The sequence below is a fragment of the Pogona vitticeps genome, chromosome 1 (genome assembly GCF_051106095.1).
Source record: "Pogona vitticeps strain Pit_001003342236 chromosome 1, PviZW2.1, whole genome shotgun sequence".
NCBI lineage: Eukaryota > Metazoa > Chordata > Lepidosauria > Squamata > Agamidae > Pogona > Pogona vitticeps.
This window is the reverse complement of record NC_135783.1, coordinates 332,248,669-332,271,079: the sequence shown is the minus strand read 5'-3', so window position 1 is coordinate 332,271,079 and position 22,411 is coordinate 332,248,669. Positions and strand designations below refer to the sequence as shown.

The 22,411-nt window shown below is 42.2% G+C and overlaps 1 protein-coding gene and 1 non-coding gene across 12 annotated transcripts in view; both read right to left on the bottom strand.

Moving 5' to 3' along the window:
- Window positions 1-22,411, bottom strand: part of UNC79 (unc-79 subunit of NALCN channel complex) — a 172,596-nt gene that overhangs the window by 52,469 nt on the left and 97,716 nt on the right. For 8 of the 11 annotated variants that reach the window (XM_072986600.2, XM_072986602.2, XM_078383740.1 and 5 more), the window contains 5 exons: window positions 17,302-17,418; window positions 10,341-10,424; window positions 5,761-5,863; window positions 3,791-3,931; window positions 623-661 (listed from right to left, as the gene is read on the bottom strand). In XM_072986600.2, coding sequence (XP_072842701.2) covers window positions 623-661; window positions 3,791-3,931; window positions 5,761-5,863; window positions 10,341-10,424; window positions 17,302-17,418 — 484 coding nt within the window. The remainder of the gene's footprint in view (window positions 1-622; window positions 662-3,790; window positions 3,932-5,760; window positions 5,864-10,340; window positions 10,425-17,301; window positions 17,419-22,411) is intronic. The other 3 variants (XM_072986604.2, XM_078383742.1, XM_078383743.1) reach the window with 1 other exon arrangement.
- On the bottom strand, window positions 19,779-19,942 carry LOC140703329 (U1 spliceosomal RNA). The gene has a single exon (XR_012082768.1). It is a non-coding gene; the product is annotated as a U1 spliceosomal RNA (small nuclear RNA).

Sequence of the window (22,411 nt, the reverse complement as noted above, 5' to 3'; positions counted from 1 at the left end):
GTGAGAACTGGCTTTATGACACATACAGTGGTGCCTTGCTAGACGATAATAATCCATTCCACTGAAATCGCTGTTTAGCGAAATCATTGTCTAGCGAAAAGCATTTCCCCATTGGAATGCATTGAAACCTGTTTAATGCATTCCAATGGGGAAGAATCGTCATTGTCTAGCGAAGATCGGCCATAGGAAAGCCGCTTTGGGAACCACCGATCAGCTGTTTAAATAGCTGTCTTGTGAAGCTTAGGTCCCAAAAACACCCGTTTTGCAAGCGCGGAGGGAACTGTCAAAATCGTTGTCTAGCGAAAATTGGTTTGCGAAGCAGGGACCAAATATTGTCCAGCGAAATTCCCCCATAAGAATCACTGTTTTGCGAATTGCTATAGCGATCACAAAAAGTCAATGTCTACCAAAAAAACTGTCATGCGTGGTAACTGTCTAGCAAGGCACCACTGTATCTGGATCTAAAATATTCTAAAGCCCAATGATTTTTTAAAAAATATTCTCTCTCCCCCTCTCCCTGAATGCAAAATTCCATCTAATAAACAAGAAAAAAATTAAATCCTTGTTTGGTTTGCAGAATGGGAGGGGGTTGGAGGAATGACTTGTTTTGATTGTACTGTACCTTTCGGCTTGATTGGAAAAATTGGTACTTGAAGCCAACCTGGTGGGGATGGGGGGGGGGAGGAAAAAAGGAAATGAAAGGTTTTTATTATTGAGAAAATGAAACAGCTAAAATGACTTGTGCAATCAAAGCAAATCCCAGAAAAACTGGTTTTAGAACCACAAGGGCTACATCATCTGGACGAGAAAGGGCTATCGTTTTGCTAAAATATTATTTTGTAAAGGTGTTAGGCCATTCAGTGAAAAATTTTACTTGTTTTCCTGCATCATATCAATGGGGAAGGGCCATAATTTAGCCACAGAACAGGGAAAGCTGGGAAAGACCCTTGTCTTAAGACCTTGGGATCCAACTGCCAATCAGGAAGTTGACAGTATAGAGCAAGATTTGCAGATGGTAAAGTATTTATGCTCCCCCTTTAATGTGAAAGGCTCACACTTTCTACCTAAAGCTTAGATAAAACTACATACCACTTAAGCCTACACTTTGTATGTCAGTGAGGCAAAGGAGGAAACTTATCTTGCTGCACTGCAACTTATCCCAGAGCATGACCCCACTATTGCTGAATTACAGATGACTTCAGCATGTCCTTTTGATCCTTCTTCTTAACAGTACCTCTCCACATGCTACAGCTCTCCTACAGCAATATCTAACATTTGATATCTACCACAGGAACAGAAGAAAGTACCTTATACTGAGTCAGACCCAATGGTTCATGTAACTATACTGCCTTATTTATTATTATTTACCATCAAGTCACTTCTGTATTATGACAAATATACAAAGTAATGACTTCCAAAACTTTTTACCATTAAGAGCCCAGATCAGGTCCTCCAACCTAAAGGCTGTGGCTTCCTCTAATGAATCCATCTATATCGTCTTGAACTTTCCTCTTTACTTACTGCCCTCCACTTTTCCTAGCATTATTATTATTTTCCCATTAGTCATTTCTCAGCATATTTCCAAAATGCAATAGCCCTGCCTTAATCATTTTAACATTTAGTGAGAGGTGAGGTTTGATTTACATTAGAACCCACATTTGTCTTCATGGAAGTCCTTGATAACATGTGCATTGCCACATTTTGAATGAACCAATTATAGATCGGCATGAACCTCAGTTCGGAGGTTCATGCCGGTTTACTGGACTGACACCACAGGTGCTGTGCGTTCCCTTCCCCTGTCCTGGCCAGATCCTCCACCTACCAGCTGGCACACATTGCTCTCCTCCTCCTCTTCAGGTGTCCGAGCAGTCCCAACAGGAGCACCTACTTCCCTTCTCTGCCTCCTTCAGCAGCCACCCACTCCAAGGAAGTGATGTAGGAATTCCTGACCCACCTCCTTGTCTGAGTGGGTGGCTGCTGGAGAAGGCAGAGGAGGGAAGCACGTGCTCCTGCTGGGACTGGCCAGACCCCCAAAGATGAGGAGAAGAGCAACATGTGCTGGCTGAATGAGTGGAGGATCTGGATAGGGTGGAGTGAGGGAAAACAATGCACGGCACCTGTGGTGTCAGTCCAAGGAACCGGCACAAACCTCCAAACTGAGGTTCGTGCCCATCTCTAGAACCAGTGCAGCAGCCCTAGTCCATTACTTAGGAAGATATTGTAAGCCACATATATTGTGGTGAGCATACTAATCCCATATGCCTCTGACATCATGCTGAACACAGAAACATGATAGTCTGAAAAGCAAGCAGCTTCTCTGCACAAGCTACAACCCCAACAGATTTCCGACTCATGTGGAGAGGCTATATGGCTACAGCAGCTCCCTGTTTTTAGAATGTGGCATTTCGATCTTCTACATCAGTGGTTTGCAACCTTGGGTAACCCAGATGTCTTTAGACTGTAACTCCCAAAAACCCAAGTCAGCTTAGCTGGTGGTGATGGCTTCTGAGAACTGCAGTCCAATAATATCTGAGTTACCTAATTAGGTTCTACACAATGACAGGAGGTGAGGCTATCATGTTCCCCTCAATGCATGTGTGCTCCAAATACTGCTTTAATGATTGTATAGGACTTGAATCAGATGATTCCTCTTTCTAGGCCAGTAATGTCAATTCTCCAAGGTCTCAGGCAAGATTCTTTCCTACCGCTATCTGGAGATCTCTGAATTCTCTGGTAGTATCTGGACACTAATCAGACCAGGCCTTGGTTATTTTCCAAATCAGATGAAATCAGCTGTGCCCTGGGTGGTATGGTGGTGGTCTGAAGGCACTTATTTGGTGCCACACATTCAGGTTTTCCAGGTTAAGCAGCTGCCAGATTAGGTAGCAAATGCAGCCCTCTTTAGCCCCATTGTGGGAACTTGTTAAGGTAAAGGTAAAGGTTCCCCTTGACAATTTTTGTCCAGTCGTGTTCGACTCTAGGGGGCGGTGCTCATCCCCGTTTTCAAGCCATAGAGCCAGTGTTTTGTCCGAAGACAATCTTCCGTGGTCACATGGCCAGTGCAACTTAAGACACGGAACGCTGTTACCTTCCCACCTAGGTGGTCCCTATTTATCTACTCACATTTGCATGCTTTCGAACCGCTAGGTTGGCGGGAGCTGGGACAAGCGACGGGCGCTCACTCCGTCGTGTGGATTCGATCTTACAACTGCTGGTCTTCTAACCCTGCAGCACAGGCTTCTGCGGTTTAGCCCACAGCGCCACCACATCCCTTAAGTGCCTTCAAACAAATCCATGCTTAAGTTCCTCTGCAAATCTCTGTTCTAATACCACTAGGGGCAGGGGTCACATAGTCTCCATATCCCCACCACCACCATTTAGCCCTCCTCACACTTTCGGGTGGAATGTCTAAATAGGGCTTATAATGAATACCTGTCCTTCATATTGTGAACGATTTCTCCACAGAGGGAAGGAGCTGACCCAAGGCATTTTGTTGAAGGAAAAAGGTAGAAGGGTGCTCCCCTTCCTGCTCCATGCTGAGAGGTAAGCAAGCAACTGGAAACTAATTTCAACAATGGCAATGGGACAGCTTCCCTCAGAGCATCAGAAGGCATCTGCCCTGCAAAAGGAGTGCAACATCTCACCCTATGGCACACAGAGAGCTTGCATCTATTCTCTGTGTCTCTCAGCTGCCTGAGACAGCTACCTCACTCTGCCTTGAGGAAGGAAGGAAGAAAAGGGGGGAAGGAAAAGGAAAGGAAACAGAAGAAGGAAAAGGACAGATTATTACCTTCCTACAGACTGCATGATATCTAGCAACAAAGGAGCAGCCAGATCTGGGCTGAGGTGAATAAATGTGGAGAGAACCACTATGGCCAGACCTAATGTTTCTTCATCGTACTCTTCCAGGATGGCTCCACAGTCATGACACCTGTAAGAAAATTAGAAGAAAGAGCTATTAGAATGAAAGATCACATTAGATGCCTACCATCATTACAATCATCACAAGCGACAGCATGTGGGCTTGCCAGATACAAAGCAAGCTAATTTGCTATCATTAAGAAGTTAGCTTTCAGCTCCAACAGAAGCCACTTGCGTTGGCCCCAGCAAATGGCAGGCTGCTGCCGGGATGCCAAGAGACTACTTTGAAAGCTTTGCCAAGGTTCTGCAATGTCAGATCTTATGGGACATGCCAGACGTAGGAGAGATGAAGCAGAATCTCTCCAATCCATATAAAGAGACCAACAACACGGGGAAAGCAGTGCTTCTTGGCCCAATGGGAATGCCAGGTTAATTTGATCAACCACTCGCTAATGTCTCCAGCAGATTGTGATATCTGAACTTAATGGGCTTGTACAGGCAATTTTCCTCCCCCCACTTTTCCAGAACAGCAGGAGAAATTGCCAGCAAGGTCAGGAAAGTCAATCTTATTTAGTCCACTTTACTACCTGCTGTCAAAGCTTTTAGAAAATAACCAGACCAACCGAATAATGATATAAATGAACCTCACTGGATAGCTGTCATATACCCCACACACCACCTCCACCTCACTTCAGCTCTACTAAAGGATTATAGAAGGGCCCATCCTATCCTTTGTCCCCAATCCGTTATTTCTTTTGGAAATGGGGTCTAAATATGAGATACAGGCCAATTTCAGTCCCATCTCCATCTGAACCAACATTACATGAACAACTATGATTTCTCCTCTTCTCCTTTCCTCTTCAGGATCCTGAGACCTACACAATGTGTTCAGAAGGGTCTACCAACCCTCCATTTTGAGGTTGTATGGGAAGACTGAGAATATTTCCTCTCCCCATTCCATTAACAAAAGCCATCATATCAGCAGGGCCATCCAATATATGTAGGGGAATGGTTAGCCCACCCCAGTTTATGTCATCTTGGTATGATTGATTACAGCTTCACCCTCAGCAAGCAACAACAGGCTAGGTGTCCAGAAGGTGAAAAGTGTAGTTCAAAATAATCTGAAGGTCAAATGTTTCAGAAAAGTTACTATAGTAATTCCAAGAACTATGATCCTCAAAGGGTATGGAAGGGCCTCTTAATGAAGGCTATGTGTTCATTTGCTGTACCAGAGGAACCAGAGCAGAATTACTGTATATTTGCCACATTATGTCAGAAGAAACAATCTGCCACCTAACAGTCACTGACATCTGGCTCAATTTGCGAATCACAGCACTAGATGTTTGGCATATGCCATAAGATTTCACTTAGATAGTCACATTTATCTGAATTTGATGATACAGTTCAGCAATCAAAAATGTGCATAAAATTTGCATATTATTTATTTATTTATTTATTTATTTATTTATTGGACTTATATACCGCCCCATAGCGCTACAAGCACTCTCCGGGCGGTTTACAATTTTAATTATACAGGCTACACATTGCCCCCCACAGCAAGCTGGGTACTCATTTTACCGACCTCGGAAAGATGGAAGGCTGAGTCAACCTTGAGCCGGCTACCTGGGATTTGAACCCCAGGTCGTGAGCACAGTATTAGCTGCAGTACAGCGTTTTAACCACTGCGCCACGAGGCTCATATTAGGAGAGAATGTGCAAAAAAATACATATAGTAGTGATATTTCTTAATTTAAAATTTTGAGGAAGTCTACTGAAAAAATGATTCTGGTTCTATTTCAGTTAACATAGTGCTGACCTATTCATAGTGTTGTCCTTTGGTCTAGCATACAATGATGATTTTAAATGGCAAACCATTCCAAGGAATATAAAGGTGCTTACTTGTCAGTCATCATGGTAGGCTGGTCATCAATGAAATCTTCTGGTGCTGGTACAAACATGCTGACAATGCTGGGTGCTGATAGCAAGCTGGATTTTGTGGCACCTGGAGAGAAAAGTAGATAGATAGATATATATATATATATATATAGAGAGAGAGAGAGAGAGAGAGAGAGAGAGAGAGAGGGAGGGAGGGAGGGAGGGAGGGAGGGAGGGAGAGAGGGGGGATGGATGGATGGATGGATGGATAGGTAGATAGGTAGGAAGGAAGGAAGGAAGGAAGGAAGGAAGGAAGGAAGGAAGGAAGGAAGGAAGGAAGGAAGGAAGGAAGGAAGGAACCCTTATACACTGGATGGAATTCCTGCTTTTAAATAAATACCTTCTGTAGGTATAAGGTGAATCTTTGAAGAATGTCTCCTACGTATACTGTAATTCCAATACTTTCTGCTAATGCTATTAAATTTAGAATGACAGGATGTTTCTAAAATAATCACTCAACAATCTGCTACAGAAGGTTCTCCAGAGAAAACTGAAAGCCCATTCCCAATGAAGAGCTACATGTGCTTAATACAACTTGTTTGAATAAGCCCTTTTGATTGTACTTGGACTTCTATTCATTGAAAATCAGGACATCAAAAGCAGACATCAAGAGGGTGTCCTAATTTCCATCCACAAATCTGCTTCAGTTTATTGTGCATGTAGCAGAAAGATAAATTCAAGATGAAACAGGTAATGAAGAGGTTATTTCAAGCAACAAATTGGCTATACAACATTGATGGAAACACTTTTCACCTTCAAGGAAGGACAGGGACTGAAATATTACATTCATCAAGAATTGGCAAAATCTTTTGAATAGATAGAGAGAATGAAATGAAGTTTTGGGGAAAAATTAAATAGATCTGAGAGAGTAAACTCATAATCTACGTACTGGACAGTTGGGGCCCAAGAAGACTGCAGTAAAAAATGGACTATTATGAAATTAGACGACCACTTAATGTGGTAAAAGAATGACACACACACACCCACACACACACACACATGATTTAGAGCCTATGGGGACCTAGAGTTGATAAAACACCTGGGGGATATGGCAGCAAATACATTAGAATAACACATTTAATATTATTACAATAACTCACTTTCTTTTCTTGGTTGTCATCACAAGTAAAACAAATTGAAACATCTCTGTGTTGCTTTGATCCAGCTGAATAGAAGCACTAAAGGAGAAGCACATTCCTTTCCAAATATAGAACATGCACTTCAGGATCTAGGCAAAACTGAAATGCTTTGATACCAAGAATAGATTTTGACAAATACCACTGACTGAAAGTTCCACAATGCTAACTACATTTGTCACCTTCCTTGGGTGCTATTGTTTCCAAAGGCTATCCTTGGGTACCTGAGCTCCTGAATATGTTCTAAAGAGGATGACCCATTTTTGATCCTCTGCTCCAGGAGTTCCTCTGAAATAGCATCTACGTCCACTATGACCTGTCTTAAAACAGCTCCAAAAGGCTAATGATAACACTCAACATGGAAATATGTATTTATGGTGTCCAAAGTGTGTGTTTTCCAGGGCATGTAGCTGATGGAGAGGATATCCTTTTTGATTTAGAAAAAGCAAAGGCAAATTTTTAGCTCACGCATCAACTGTGAAAATCTGTGAGTTTTTAGGAACAGTAAATTCTCTGGTGTATTATTATTTATATCATTTCTAAGATTCATGGACATCACTTCTCAGATCTTAAAAGCCCATTGAATATTAGATTGTTTGGGATCCCATGAGCAAAAAAAATAATGAAATTCTCTCTTACTGCGACACCTGCTCTAATGGTGCTTGGTCAAACATGAACAATCATTTCAGCAGACACCTCATCCTATGGATCAGAAACATAGGATGTAACAAGAACAAGATGATGGCAAACACTGAATTGTTTGTCAATGGCAGAAAAATGCTAAAATATGGATGGAAGAAAAAACTCTGGCAATTCGATGGACATGTGGTTTTACAATCAGTTGTATTTGAAGAGTGAAACAAATTATAAACCATTAGGTCCTATATAGCCTACCAAAAGGTTGGATGTTCTGAAATGTAACTTACAACATGTTAGACAATCCATATATGTATCATCCATGTGTGAGAGTTGCAGATGCCTTCTCCAGGCAGCCACTAGCAGAATGTAGAATGGAGTTCAAGATCAGGAACCAAGATCTCACATTCAGTTCACTCTTATTCCCTTCATTATTATCCTCCCAGCACTGAATATCAAACTGTGTTAAATTTTGTTGCACCAGTAACAAGATGCAGCTTTGCATGGGGCTGCAAAGAAGCCTGAGCGGGAGATATAGATTGGATCTGGAATGCCAGGAATTCTGGCAAGTGTGCTACGAAATTGCTGCTCAAGATGAGAGGGACTTGCCTAATCTTTCCATTTAAAATCCATTCGGAGATTTTCACTGTATTCATAGAATCATAGAATTGTGAAGCTGGAAGGGACCTCTAAGGCCATCAAGTCCAACCCCTGCTCAATGCAGGAATACAAATCAAAGGATATCTTCCAGGTGGTTGTTTAGGTTTCTCCTGAATGCCTTCAGTGTTTGAGCGCTCATCACCTCTCAAGGTAATTGGTTCCACTGCCTTACTGCTTGAACAGTTCCTACGTTTTTCCTGATATTCAACCGAAATCTGGCTTCCTGCAACTTCATGGTAAATGCTATCATGCTATCAATTCAAAAAATGCTAAACACAGTCAAGAGAATCAATATGGTGACTCAGAAGAGATAGTGAAAAAGATCCCTGATGTGTATTTCTACTATCCACCACCATAAAACTACTATTCACCACAATGACTGGCAGCAGAATTTCCAATGGGCCATGGAAAATATTGGCACTAGTCCTTTTTTTTTTCATTTTTGACAGCCTAGAACTTCCTGAATACAAATTATGAGCCTGTTCTCTGGTACTTGGCAAACAACAGAACTTAAATCCATGTTTTCTAGATATGGCATTCTTGAGCCATGGCAGTGTTGAGCCAGCTCAGTGTCATAATGGACCTAAGTTTCTATCTCTGAAGACAGTGGAATCTCAGAAGCTTGCAAACCAATATAGACGTCACCACCAGACATCCAGTTCCCTGAGGCCAATGGATTCATGGAGCCAGCTATCAGCATCTACTAAAGTAGATGGCAAATCCACATGTGGTCCTGATGGAAAACACAGTGTCTCCTCTTTCTAATAGACATTACCTTACAGAGCTGTCAATGGGAATCCATACATGAACAACTCTACCAAGATCCCTCCACCAGAAAGCAGACCTGGGAAGACTGGTGAAGTGGGGAAAAATACAAAGGGGGGGGGGGAGAAATTATCATGATGCCCAGTAATGGGAAAGCTTGCAGATCAAAAGTGGTTAGAATTAGGACCTACATTTGAGAAGGTAAATAATCCGCACCATTGGTAGGTGGTTATTCCAGAGGGGAGCTTAAAAGGAACACTTTCCATTTGGCACAAGCTAATCAAAAAGATGTACCACTGCAACAATGAAAGTGGATTCATGTGAAATAGACCATCAGGGAAGAAGAAGCTTCTAATACTGTTGGTTTTTTAAATATATATATATATTGTAAGCTGCCTTAGGTTCTTTTGAGGTGCAAGACAGGGGTATAAATATTTTGAATGAATGAATGAGAAAACCCAGTCAAGGTTCGGCACCAGGAGGAAGAACCTTCAGCAAAAGGATACAGAGGAATACTGTCCTTCACCACACACAGTGAGGAACTGGTTTATTTAAATAGGGCTGCTGGAAGAAAGAACTATCACAGAGGCTGGACTAAGGACAGTCACGATGAAATATTTCTAGAGTAGATCAATCTCAAAATCAGTTGCAAGTGGAAAGAAGCATTTAAGGGAATAAAGGTTAGAAAAAATGCTGGTTCAGGGACAAAAGCAAAAGGGGAAGAGTCAAGACATAGAGGGCTTAGCAATTGATTTCTACAAGAAGTTAATAAACAGTTTTTCACTTTTTCCAGCTTTGTGAGTTCTTAGTGGAAGATACCCAAAGGTTTGGGATAACAAGAAAGTTAGCAGATAGATAAAGCTACTGGGTAACTGGGAAAAGTCAGTCAGCCCAGGCAAAAAGTTATAATGAGAATGAATGTTTTTTCCTCATATATCACTGTGAAATAAAATCAAGATAACTCAAGATCCATCAGAGGGGTTAGGAAAATGGCAAGCTTGAGAATGAAAGTGATTTAAGGGTCCATTTGCTATTCTTTTGTCACAAAACTCTTATGGAACTTCGCCAGCAAACAAAAGAGAGAAAAATCTGATCGCTGTGAAGGAAGAACATTGCAAGTGATTGTGATTGAAGAGTGAGCTTTTAACCTTTAAATCTCCAAGCTCCCCAGGTCAAAACTGATATGGAGTGACACTAAAAATAAGATTTTATAATCCATCAACTTTCTGTGCAAAATAGATCAATCAGCTCAGCTCTAAGGGTCACAAAAACCACCATCTCAGTCCATACTAACTAAACACCTTGGTTGTGAAGTCTAAACCAAGGTAGGATGGACACTCAACTAACCTCTGATTCTTAGTGGTGGTCCCTCCAGGTCAGGGTTTAGGCAAACTGAGACATTGCACGGCCTCTTCCCATGCTGCATTTGTTCTGCGGATAAATAGAGAACTTCAGTTCCCACAAGCATCCATTGTAAGTCTGCCATCACCACCAGCACTAAAGCCACCACCACGGGATCACGCCAACATAGACACCACACACATATACAACAGCTAGGAACAAATAGCTAAAGCAAAGCAGCTAGAAAAAGGGCAAAATTACAGAGCCAAAAGAAGATGCTTATACCAGGCCAGACTATTTGTCTGCACAACTTTAGACTGTATACTCTGAACTGAAGTGACCTCCAGGGTCTTAGGCAAGATGTTCCAACATTTTGCTGCATGACCATCACAGCTAAGAATATCAGGGACAAAGCAAGGCAATTTTTCTGCCATTAAGCTATGCTCCTTCCCCAGACAATCACCCCGTTTTTTATTTAGTAAGCTCTTAAATTTAGCATAAGACTTTTTGAAATCTCAGCAGTTGCATAAAAGTCTACTGATTGTGTGAAATTTTAAGTTCTTCAGACCTTTAGTTCAGGGCTTCTGTCACATCTACTGAAGTGGATTGATTATTATTCTTTTAAATCACTTAGCAAGTTGGGAGATTAGGAAACAATTTAGCAGGAATGGAAGATGATGCCAAGAGTTGCAGTGGAAGGCAATGATGAAGCACATCACAAAGGAACAACAAAGACGGTCACTATGAGGGCACAGATGTCAATATACACAGCGAAATGCGCAGTACGGAAAGAGATCGCACACTTTGAAATGAACAGTGAGAAAAAGAAGGCCTCGGCTCCATTGGATCATCTCTACAAAATGGAGGAATATTTCTGAATTAGTGATTCTGAATTGGAGGAAGAAAATGTGGATGAACAGAGGAAATATGACCACCCGGAGAATACCAGGACAAAGGCATCCTAAGGATACCATGAGCTTCCCAACAGGAAGTTTGGTTATGTAACCTAAACAAAAGGAAAGACATTAGGAGTCATGTTAATATTACTTGTTGATGATATACGTAATGTTTAACCCTCTAATTCTATTTGTCTTCATCTCATCCATGTGAGATGAGAGAATTCACTATCTATTTTGCAAACCAGAAATGGAACCTAAGGAAGAATGCTTTTCCTTAGGCAACACAAAAGAGATATGTGTTTGAAGGAACCCTCGTATACACCTCCATGCTCAAGCTGCTCGAATCAAAGATCAACAATCTTTGATTCCGACTCCCACACTGAAGATTCTGGGAGCTGTGTTCCCAAAATTATGGCCAACACTTAAAAAGTCTTGCATCACCATTCAGACACCAACACTCATGTTAATCTACTCACACCATTCCCACATTGCAGTGCCACCTTTATGAGTAACAGGTTGCTTCATACTGTGGCATGATGACTGAGGATGTGATTGGACAGCTGCAAAGTCACATGGCTGGTCACACCAGGAAGAGTCACTTTAACAGGAACAACCTTCCTTAAAGCAAACCTTCCATCTGCCAGAGAATCACTCCGGTCTGGCCCCAACAACTAAATATCCCAATCTTGGACCACATATCCCCATGCAAAGTGTGATCACCAGGAAATATATTGCACTAGACTGCTTCACAAGCTGTCTAAATTGTGATCTGTTTCTCCATGTGATTACATCCTGAATTCCACCTTGGAAGATGGGTAATACATAAACTATTGAGAGAGCTTTATAATATTCCCTAGGAGGTCCATTCCCTCCCCCCAAAACCAGCCCAGTCCACTCACCGGGCTCCACGAACAAGTTATATTTTTTGCATAATGACCAGTTCACTAACTTTGCCACTTTATCATGTCTAATTTTGTAATCTGTTTGTGCAATCTTTGGACATTCACAGATGAGGTGTGACACAGTTTCATCTTTTTCTTGGCAGAGTCGACATTTCCTGTTAGCGCTATTTCATGTTAGCACCCCTCCATGGGCACAGGCGTTGTTGAGGAGGAGGAGTTTGCATGCTTCAATGAGGTTGAGAGCTATGCTGAAGGGTCTCCCAAGCCAGACAGGCCTCCGCTGAGAAGCCAGACCAACTGTGCCACCCAACCATCAATTATGATGAGAGAAAATAAACAGAAATCTATATGAGATTGGTCGTCGCCCAGGTCAACAAGGACTGTGGCAGATGCTATAGTCCCTGGACATCTGGTAACAAATGGGCTACAGGGCTCAGCAGACCCTGTTGAGGGACCAGGACAGGCTGCTGCAAAGCTACTGGAACAAACAATGTAAACACAAAACTTGAACTCTTGCCAAAAACGGGGGATTCTTCTTCTTCTTCTTCTTCTTCTTCTTCTTCTATTGTTATTGATAATAATAATAGCAACAATAATAACAATAAAAATAAAAATAAAATTTCAAAAAAATGAAGATTCTTTGCATCTGTATCCAACTAGATTTGCCCCTCCCAGGGATGAGAAACTACACAGACTGTAAAATAATGTATGTCTAGTAATGAACAGAAATCTAAACTTTATTGTCAGTCAAACATTCATTCTAAGTCTTAGGTGTCAACTAATCTGATAACAGGAACATATCTCTAGCTTTCTGTTACTGAAATTCCCCTGGTTCTTCTAGCTTCATTACGGAAGTCCCAGGACGCCTCATTTTGGCAGTAACTACAGTGAAACATCTGGTGTTTGTAATGTGCCAGAAAGTATCATTCTGTAGAATCATTAGTGCAGCAGGACGTTCTTAGGATTTATATAAGTAGGGGAGAATGATGGAGCGAGCCAAACATTTTAATAAACATTTGTAAAGATTACTAGAGAAAACCTAATTTATATATTTTCATACTAATGTATCTTTATTTCATTTTAAATCAGTACACAAAAACTTGAATAAAACAGAAGATTCCATAATAACATGGCACAACGTAGTGGATGCTGGTAATTCTAGTTTCATGGGCTGGTAGATCTGCTCTGGATGTTAGTCTAAACTTTATACAAGCTCACCAAGGTGCTGAATATAATCTGAGTGCAGGGTTTAAGACCTTGAATAGTCAGGTAAAATTCAGATTGAAAAATGGATTGGATTTACCACCCCTGCAAATCTTGATTCTCTACTATATGAACTAGTGCAGGGTAGACATACTTCAGTCTGTTTTTTTTTCACTAGACCATAGTCTCTGTGGGTAGCTATCTGCTAAGAATTAAGGAACAGGGTGCCTTAGACCATATCTTCAGTCCAGGAATTGGTGATCATTAGCAAGTGACTAAGCTCACAAGACCTCATATCCAAAAATTTTATTCCTGTTTTTTTCCTTAAATATTCAGCCTAATTGTAGGAGAAAAAGCTCTGCTATGATTAGACAATATAGAGTCAGAAACTCTTACTGATCTACTGTACATAACCCAGAGATGAACAAGTAGATTTTGCTCTTGTTTTTGCCCACCTCCAATTGTATGGACCATCCAACTCCATAGTAGATAAACAGAGGCTAGGAATTTGTCAATCGCCAGATGGATGCTGAACAATAACTCCCATAAACTCTGACCACTAGCCATGGTGGTTAGAGTTGAAGGGAGCTGGAAGTTCTACAACATTTAAAAGACACAAGCTGCCTAGTCAGATGGCGAAGTGCTGTTTATATTCCTCTTAAAACGTCTCATAGCTCTCTGATACCCAAGCAGATAAATCAAGAAGCTATGGGAGATTATGATGATTACTTCTTCCATGGTCCTCAAGGAATAATGTTTTCAAGCTGCATATAAATAATGTGTTGGAGACATACCGATCTGAGTTCTAAAGCTTGAGGCTAAATCCAATTCCTAGGCACAGTCATGGAAACACATTCAATGAATGGGACTTGTTATGTCAAGACTTACATAAATCCAATTGATTCAATGGGATTCAATACTTTATTTGGGACTAGCAATTGGATTTAGTCATTTGTTTCCAAGGACCAAATGAGACATGAAGAAAGATGTTGAGCCCTCAACATTCTCCTCACTCCAAATTCCATGTACAGAAGCAAACTTGGACTGATGATATCATACCATCCTCCACTGCATCTAAGTGCAGCAGGCTGAGTAAAGGCTTGTACAACTCACAGTGGAGCATACCTAACTCTGAACTCAGCAGGATTTTCCTGCTATCCCCAGCATCTACCTCCTGAGGAGCTGTCACAATCTGGCTCAGCCCCGGAGGACCTTCATTAACAGGACTTCCATTTGCTTAAAAGAAGAGTGATAGCCCCCAGCAGGAAATGTCTAAATGGTATGGTAAGTAAATAGCAATGGGAGGGAATGGTTCCTGTCAGGAAAAAAGTGCAGAATGGAAAGAATTAATCTAGGCCCAGACTGAATCACAGACACAGACACTGTAGCTTTATTTATTTATTTAACTTATATGCCACCCACACTACTCAAAGGTCTCTGGGCGGCTTACAGCAATTAAAATACAGTAAAAAAGATAAAACAATTAAAATCCAATTAAAATATATACAGGACTCTAAAAATTGCCATCAGGACCCACAGCTGATACCTGGAACCGAAATGTCATCAGTGTTGGCACCAGATGAATCTCAATTGGAATGGCATTCCATAGTCTGGGGGCAGCTGTCGAAAAGGCCCTTTGTCTACAAGCCATCCCTCTTACCTCCTTAAGGGACGGCTCTTTCAAAGGGGCCCCCTGGCTAGATCTTAACTGCCGGGTAGGCTCATATGGAAGGAGGTGGTCCTTCAGGTATCCAACCCAAATGAAATGGATCCAGAAAATCTGTTTCATCCAGCAGCGCCTGGAGTTGCCCGACCACAACCCGCTCCAATACCTTGCCCAAATAAGGGAGGTTCGCCACTGGTCAGTAGTTAACCACCAGCCTTGGGTCCAGGTTAGGCTTTTTTAGGAGTGGCCGAATTACTGTCTCTTTCAAGGCGGTAGGGACCACTCCCTCTCTCAAAGAGGTATTCATGGCCTTCTGGACCCAGGTGCAAACCCCCCTGGCAGATCTTCCAATTAGCCAAGGTGGGCAAGGGTCGAGCGGAGTGGTGGTAGAACGGACAGCTCCAAGCACCCTGTCCACATCCTCAGGTCTCAACAGCTGAAACTCATCCATTAATTCTTGACCTAAGCACAACACACTGGACACATCCTCTGATTCTGCAGTAATGGTGGAGTCCAACCCACTGCGAATCTGATTGATTCAGGATTACCTGTGTGACAGCTTTGAAACACTTTATAAAAAACAGGGAAAAAAACAAGGTGTGGATTTCTCTCAGCTTGAGAAATGCAAAGGGTGGAGAAAATGGATTTGCAGGCACACAAACACACACACAAAGCCATTTTCTCCACCCTTTGCAATTTCTCAAGTTGAGAGAAATCTGCTTGTGTGTATGTATGTGTGTGTTCCACCTCCCACAAGCACAGGGGGATAACTCTGCATATGCTCCTGGACCTAGAAACACACTCTGCACATGCCCCAGTGCGGGGTGTGTGTGTGTCAGGGCAGAAAGGGGGGATAAAAGTGCCTCCTGTTTCCCGGCTTTAGGAGGAAGGAGGGACCGGACTGGCTCCTATTTCCATGACTTTGAACTGCCACCCCCTCCAAACCCCAGAACAGCCTCCCCTCCTGTAGGCAAGCAAGTGCACTCCTGTCCAGGTTTCCATCCATCCATCCATCTCTCTCGCACCTTCCTGCCTTATTCAGCTCCCAGGCAGAGGCAACCATCCACAAGCTGGGGATTGATTGCCCGGGGCTGCAGCCCTAAACAATCAAGCCACCTTATCTCCGATCTCATCTCTCTAAAAGAACCGGAGGATTTACAAGTGCCGCAACCAAGGAAGTAACAGGGAGAGGTTCGGCTGCAGTGGGTGGGGGAGGGGTGGGTGGGGTAAAGATAAAAAAGCTGGACATTTTGAAGTTTTTTAGTTTTGCCTGCCGGACAGAGGACATGCTCCTCAAAAGTAGGACATGTCCTCCTTTTGCCAGACTTCTGGCAACCCTACTTCTGGGTGAGTACATTTACAGGGTTTTGCAGGATGGGTTTGGGCTGGAGCGGTTATGTTTCTGTGCTGTGAAGTTTTTTTGTGTTTTTGTATGTTTATTTTTTCAGCCTCAGTGCCTTCCGAAGGGGCTTGCTGTGTTGTTTATTTTTGGGTATTTTTTTAAAAGCTCCAGTGACGGAGCTTGCTGTGTGCTTTTTTTGTTGTTGTTTTTTTAAAGCCCCAGCAATGGAGCTTGCTGTGTGCTTTATTTTTGGTTTTGTTTTGTTTTTTTAAAGCCCCAGCGCCTTCCGACGGGGCTTGCTGTGTGCTTTTTGTTGTTGTTTTGCCAGAACGGATTCATCGCATTCCAATACATTTCAATGGGAAATGGTGCTTCAACTTATGACCATTTCAAGTTATGTCCATCTTCTGGAATGGATTATGGTCTTAAGTTGAGGCGCCACTGTACTACTTTCAGGATCAGAGGCCACGTGTCCCTGAATACCAGTTGCTGGGAAAATGAGTAAGAAGACCATATTGTGCTCCATGTCCTGCTCATGGGACAGTGGTGGTAGGGCATTCCACCCACGTGACCCACAAAATTATCCAAGGGATGGAAGGGCACATTAGGAAACCTCAAGGAGGATGGCTAAAGAAAAATTTGCAAGCCCTTGTTCCAGAAATACATGTGGTGGTCCAGCTTAAGTAGTCAGTCAAATACCCATGGAAACTCGGAAGCTGGGCAGGAGTGTAACAAAGTCCTGCTGTTCACATTCTTCATATCACTGAACCACCCTCAAAATAAAAATGGGTACCTTGACAAAATGATTATAGTTTGGCTGCTGATTTGGTATTAAGCCAGGCTTCTTTCCCACAGTGAACAATTTTACAACACCAGCTCTACAACAGCAAGCAGCCACAGATAGGTTTATGGAACAAACATTACAGAAGAGAAATACAGATATATATAAACCTACCAGTATCCCAAGTGCTAATGTTGTGAGGAGCACTTGACTGGTGTTCCAGTTGCCTCTTCATGAGTTGGTTCATGGTCAGTGCTCCCAAGGAACCCCTTTTCATCTGTCGGAACTGATCTAAAATTAAACAGCACACTTCACTAGTCATACAATTTCCAATATTGTCTAGCCATCGCTGTTTTCCCAACCTGAGCATTGGCTTCCTTGTTTTATGCTTCTTAATTAAGCTCAGATGGCTTACTCAAGAGAGTAAGTTGTAGTTTAGCAACACATGCATAAGTTGCATGTTCAAATGTGCACATCAAGTCCATGCGGTTGAATCTAGTGGACCTTGTCTGTTAGCAGAATGGACACTGATAGAAGAATGAGTTCCTCTTATCATGGAGCTTCTCTGCTTGGCCCTAAGAACACTAGAGAGTTCAGGGACCCTCTCAGAGTGATGGGCACAGCAAAGAGGATTGGTGAAATCTATTGCTCATGTAGAAATCCACTCATGGGAAGTAGGTCTGTACAACTGGGAAAGCTCCTGGGAGAACAGATTCTGCTACTCAGGTTCAACAACATTAGACTGTCTTTGGTTGACAGTATCTATTTGGAAGTCACAGTAGAACAATGGGAATAAGCTGCTCAGAAAACCAACCACAGCATAATCTCTGCATATAGCAAGTAGGTCTGGGTGAGAAATAGAGGTGGATCGCCTGTAAGTTTCATGGCATTGTACTGACTTCAACCTGCATCTGCCAGGTGCCAATCCAACATCCTCACCCACAGACCACACTGGTACTCATCAATGCACCCAGAAAAGTAACATTTATACTCTCATAATTTTAATTAGTGCTCAGAATGGCTCAGTGAGTTGGATACCCAGCTTGGAGCTAGAGGTCAAGAATTCAGTTCCCTACTTTGCCTTCCAGGAGAATAAGCAGCCTATGCAGCCTTGAGCAATGTCTCCATAATAAGGCAATGGTAGGCCACTTCTGAGTACTCTGTGACAACTCTGGAAAGAGGAGCTTTAAGTTGGAATCAACTTGAGGGCATGTCATTACCGTATTATGGTAGGGGAACAGCTGCCATGTGGATTTCTCCCAAACTGACAAATGAAGACAAAGAGGAAGCCAAATTTCTTGAGATTTCCCTCAGATGTTCTTGAAAAACTTCCCTAGAGTGCATGTTTGAAGAAGGCAAATGTTCACACAGTGGACTAGCGTTCAAAAGTCATTAGGCAGATACAAAGTCATCCCAACATTTGGAACAATTTCAAGTGCATCTCAGCAAAATGAGTGTGAGTGCTGGTGAATGTCACATTGAAATCATTTTAAATGTATTTCCTTGTGAAGGGCTACCCTCCTCTGCACAGAGACAGAGCTCTCCTTCTGCACTCTGGAGCACTTTGAAAATATTAGTTTGATCCAGCGACAACGCAATTATCCAGCCTCAATGAGCTGCTGGAACAGATGCAAATTCCATTTTCCATTCAGTATTTTCCTTTACATAAAAAAGATGGTTCTACAGCAGGAGCCATTCACATCAAACTTAGGAGAAAACATAATTTCCATCTTCTTTAACACTATGCCCTAAAATAAAGGCTTTATCAGTTTATCAGACACGGAATTTCCCGATGAAAGAGTAGTAATTAAAATTTCAGAGAGGACAATACAGCTTGAAATATAGATGGCTGTTAAAAACATAGAAAATTGGTTGTTTTGAACTTCTTAGCTTTTATAATGGAAATTAAAGATGCTCTCAGGCACATTTCTAGTTATCAAAGCACTGGTTTGAGGTTTTCTGAGTGTTGTTTATCTGATTTCTCAAGGACAACTTTGTTTTTAAATCATGAAGTTGGGGAGTGAGATGTTATTGAAACTAGTCTCAACTATTTGAGGCCCAGGTGGGCCAGCAGAAAACAGTATTCAGCTTATTGATTAAACTATTTTTCCCACAGAATATTTATTTTCCCTCTATCAACAACTTTTCAAAACAAGCTCTTTCCATTGGGATGTTACTTTTAATGACTAAACATCTCCCTTCCAACATGAAGAGCTCTAGCTTTCCTGGGCATCATATCCCAGCTATTAGAGTAGACCTTTGGTCTAGATGGGCAGGATAGAAATCCAAGGAACCAGGGCCAAAAAACGTAGGTACCGTATTTTTCGCTCCATAAGATGCACTTCCCCCCCAAAAAAAGTATGGGTCTTATGGAGAGAATACAGTAAAAAAAGGGTTCAGCCACCACCGCCCAGAAGCCTCCCACTGCAATGCTGGGAAGCCTCTGAACTGGCACCAGAGGCTGCTTGCTGTGGCAGGCACATTGGACCTCACCACTCTGCCATCTGCACTGCTGGCTTTCCAGGATCTGCCTCCTGGAGCCCACCTGGAAAACCAGCAGGGCCAACAGGCCTATGGTAGTAAATTTAAATGGCAGAGGGCAATGAAAACAGCCAAGTAACAAAGGGGAAAGAGTGATTCTAGAAAGACCAGGGGAAACCATAAACACAGTCTCCCCATTACCACAAATTAGGAAGTTGATTTTCCCACATTTGGGGAAATCACAGGGATCAGCACATCCAAAGTGCAACAGATGAGCCTTACCCTGGGAAAACCACTTTTATGATCATGGTATCTCCCCTGCCAGGTACAGTGGGGTCTCGACTTACGAACTTAATCTGTATTGGAAGGCAGTTCTCAGGTCGAAAAGTTCGTAAGTCGAATCTTCATTTCCCATAGGAATGCATTGAAAACCATTTAATCCGTATCTGCTCTTTTCGTCCATAGAAACTAATGGGAAGCTGCTATTCCGCCTTCTGCCACTAGAGGGAGATATTTTTTCTTTTTTCCTTTTAACCTAAGATGACTTAGCTTTTAAAAAAAGGAAAAAAAGAGTTCTAACTCAAATCTAAGTTCGCAAGTCGAGTCCATATATTCCTATGAGAGCGGTTCGTAAGTCAAAACGTTCGTATGTCGAGCCGTTCGTAAGTCGAGACCTCACTGTATGAGTTGGAATGGCCCCTGTACCTCCTGCCCCTTTCTGTGCCCTATCCCCCAAAGGCATGGTGGCCCCCCCAGCTGCACCTCCTGATGAGAACAGGGCTGCACAGCCCCAATCCCGAAAGAGGCCAAGAGAGCTAATCAGTGTTTTGTGGTGCCCAACAGGACCCCCATCAGGGGCTGGGAGTTCCTTCCCCACTCCTCCAGTGCACAGATATTAGCATACCTAATATGCGGGGAAGACAGGGAAAGCAGGAAATTCAAACTTTCAGTTAGTGAAGAGGCTGCTTGTCTGCTTCCTTGCTAGTCCAAGCAGTTAGAGAGCTGGGAGAGAGACCTGGGACTGCCTGGTATTGTCATTTTAAAATGTAAAATTTTGTTTAATAGCTGTTTATTTGGGGTTAGTGCTTGCATGAAAAGGTGCTCCATTTGAGTTGAAACCTGCTTGTGTAGAAACATGCATGCTTGCTTTAAAAGGTGCTTGTTTTGGGTTAAACCGTATTTGGGTGAAAAGGTGCTCCTTTTGAGTTGAAACCTGCTTGTGTAGAAATGTGCATACCGGTACTTGCTTTAAAAGCTGCCTGGGAAGCCTTTCAGACCAGTGCCAATCAGCTGTTAGGTGGGGAGAGGGGAGGGGCAGGAGCAGAGAAGAGCACAAAATGGCTCCCGTCTGTCGGCTGGCTTTTAGCTGTTTGTTGCTCTTTTTTGGCTGTTTGGGGGGCTACCAAGGCACTGTGAAGAGCCAGGCCCAGTCTACAGTACCTGGTGACTTTCTTTTAATTTTTTTAAAGTTTCTTACCTCCCCCCCCCATAAAAATGCATTAATTAATTTTCAATGCATTTCTATGGGAAATTTGGATTCGATTTGCAAATTTTTGAACTAGTTCTAGGCATCTAACAGAGAATGTATTTCCAAAGGATGTTGCAGCAAGGAAACTGTGTTAACAGCTGTTAAATAGTTTAACTCCACTACTGATCCTCCACACAACTAAAAAGGACCTCTCAATGCAGTGCCAAATCAGACAAACCATTTCTAACTTAATATAGGCTTGAGCTGTAGCTGGGCAGAGTTGCACAACAATCTCATCTGTCATTGAGACATTTCTATAAGCATGGGGAGGAGGTGGATCAAAGGGAATGTAAAATATAGATAGAGTGGTATAGGTCTTATCACTGGCTGATAATGGTCTATATGTACTTGACTTAAATTTATGGTACACAAATTTATGGTACATAGAGTACACAAAACCTTTAATTCTCTCCATTTGTTAATGACAGTGCTAATGGTTCTTAATGCCACTGTTGACTGCTGTTCACTTTACATGGTTCAAATGTTATTCTGTTATAGTTTATTAAATATTTTATTACACTATTTGGTTCAGAATATATTTTCCCTCTTTTCCTCCTCTAAAAAGTAGGTGCGTCTTAAGGTCAGGTGCATCTTATGGAGCAAAAATATGGTATGTTATTTCCAGCATCACAGGGGAAATGTCTCAAAATTAGGAATGCAAAAATCTGTCTAACATTGGCTCAAATACTATTGCTTAGTGTAATAAGTCACATTAGAGTAGGCCCATGGAATAACTGGGTATTTGGCTTAAATGGGCCTACTTTAGCTGCAACTTAATATGCAAAAGTAGGCCCATTTGAATCAATGGAACTTATGGAGGAGTGGACTCACCAAATCCCCACTGGTTCATGCCCCATGCAGAGGTGCATATCCTCAAGGCATAGTGCATTCTTTCTTGCAACATACCTTGGGAGGTGTGAAAAGACCTGCAATTGTAGGGGACATGCGTGGGAGGATGCTGCTGTACTGCTGCTCTGCATTGGGTTGAATATTGTACAAAGAGGATGTTGGATCAGACTTGTAAGCCTTTTGATGTGAGCCAGTAGGGCTCCTCTTATTTTCTAGCATTCTTGTGACATATAATTTGATCCTGTGGAGATCTAAATCTATGCAGTCTGATCAAAAAAGCTCAGAAGACAGCACTGAGCTGAGGGGAAAACATTTCCATGAGTTTCTACATGTGGGCCTGGATGAGAGAAACTCTCACTTTCCTAGGAATTTAGTATGTCACAATTACACGTGGCCAGAGCTTGGAAAAATACTGGTATTACAAAC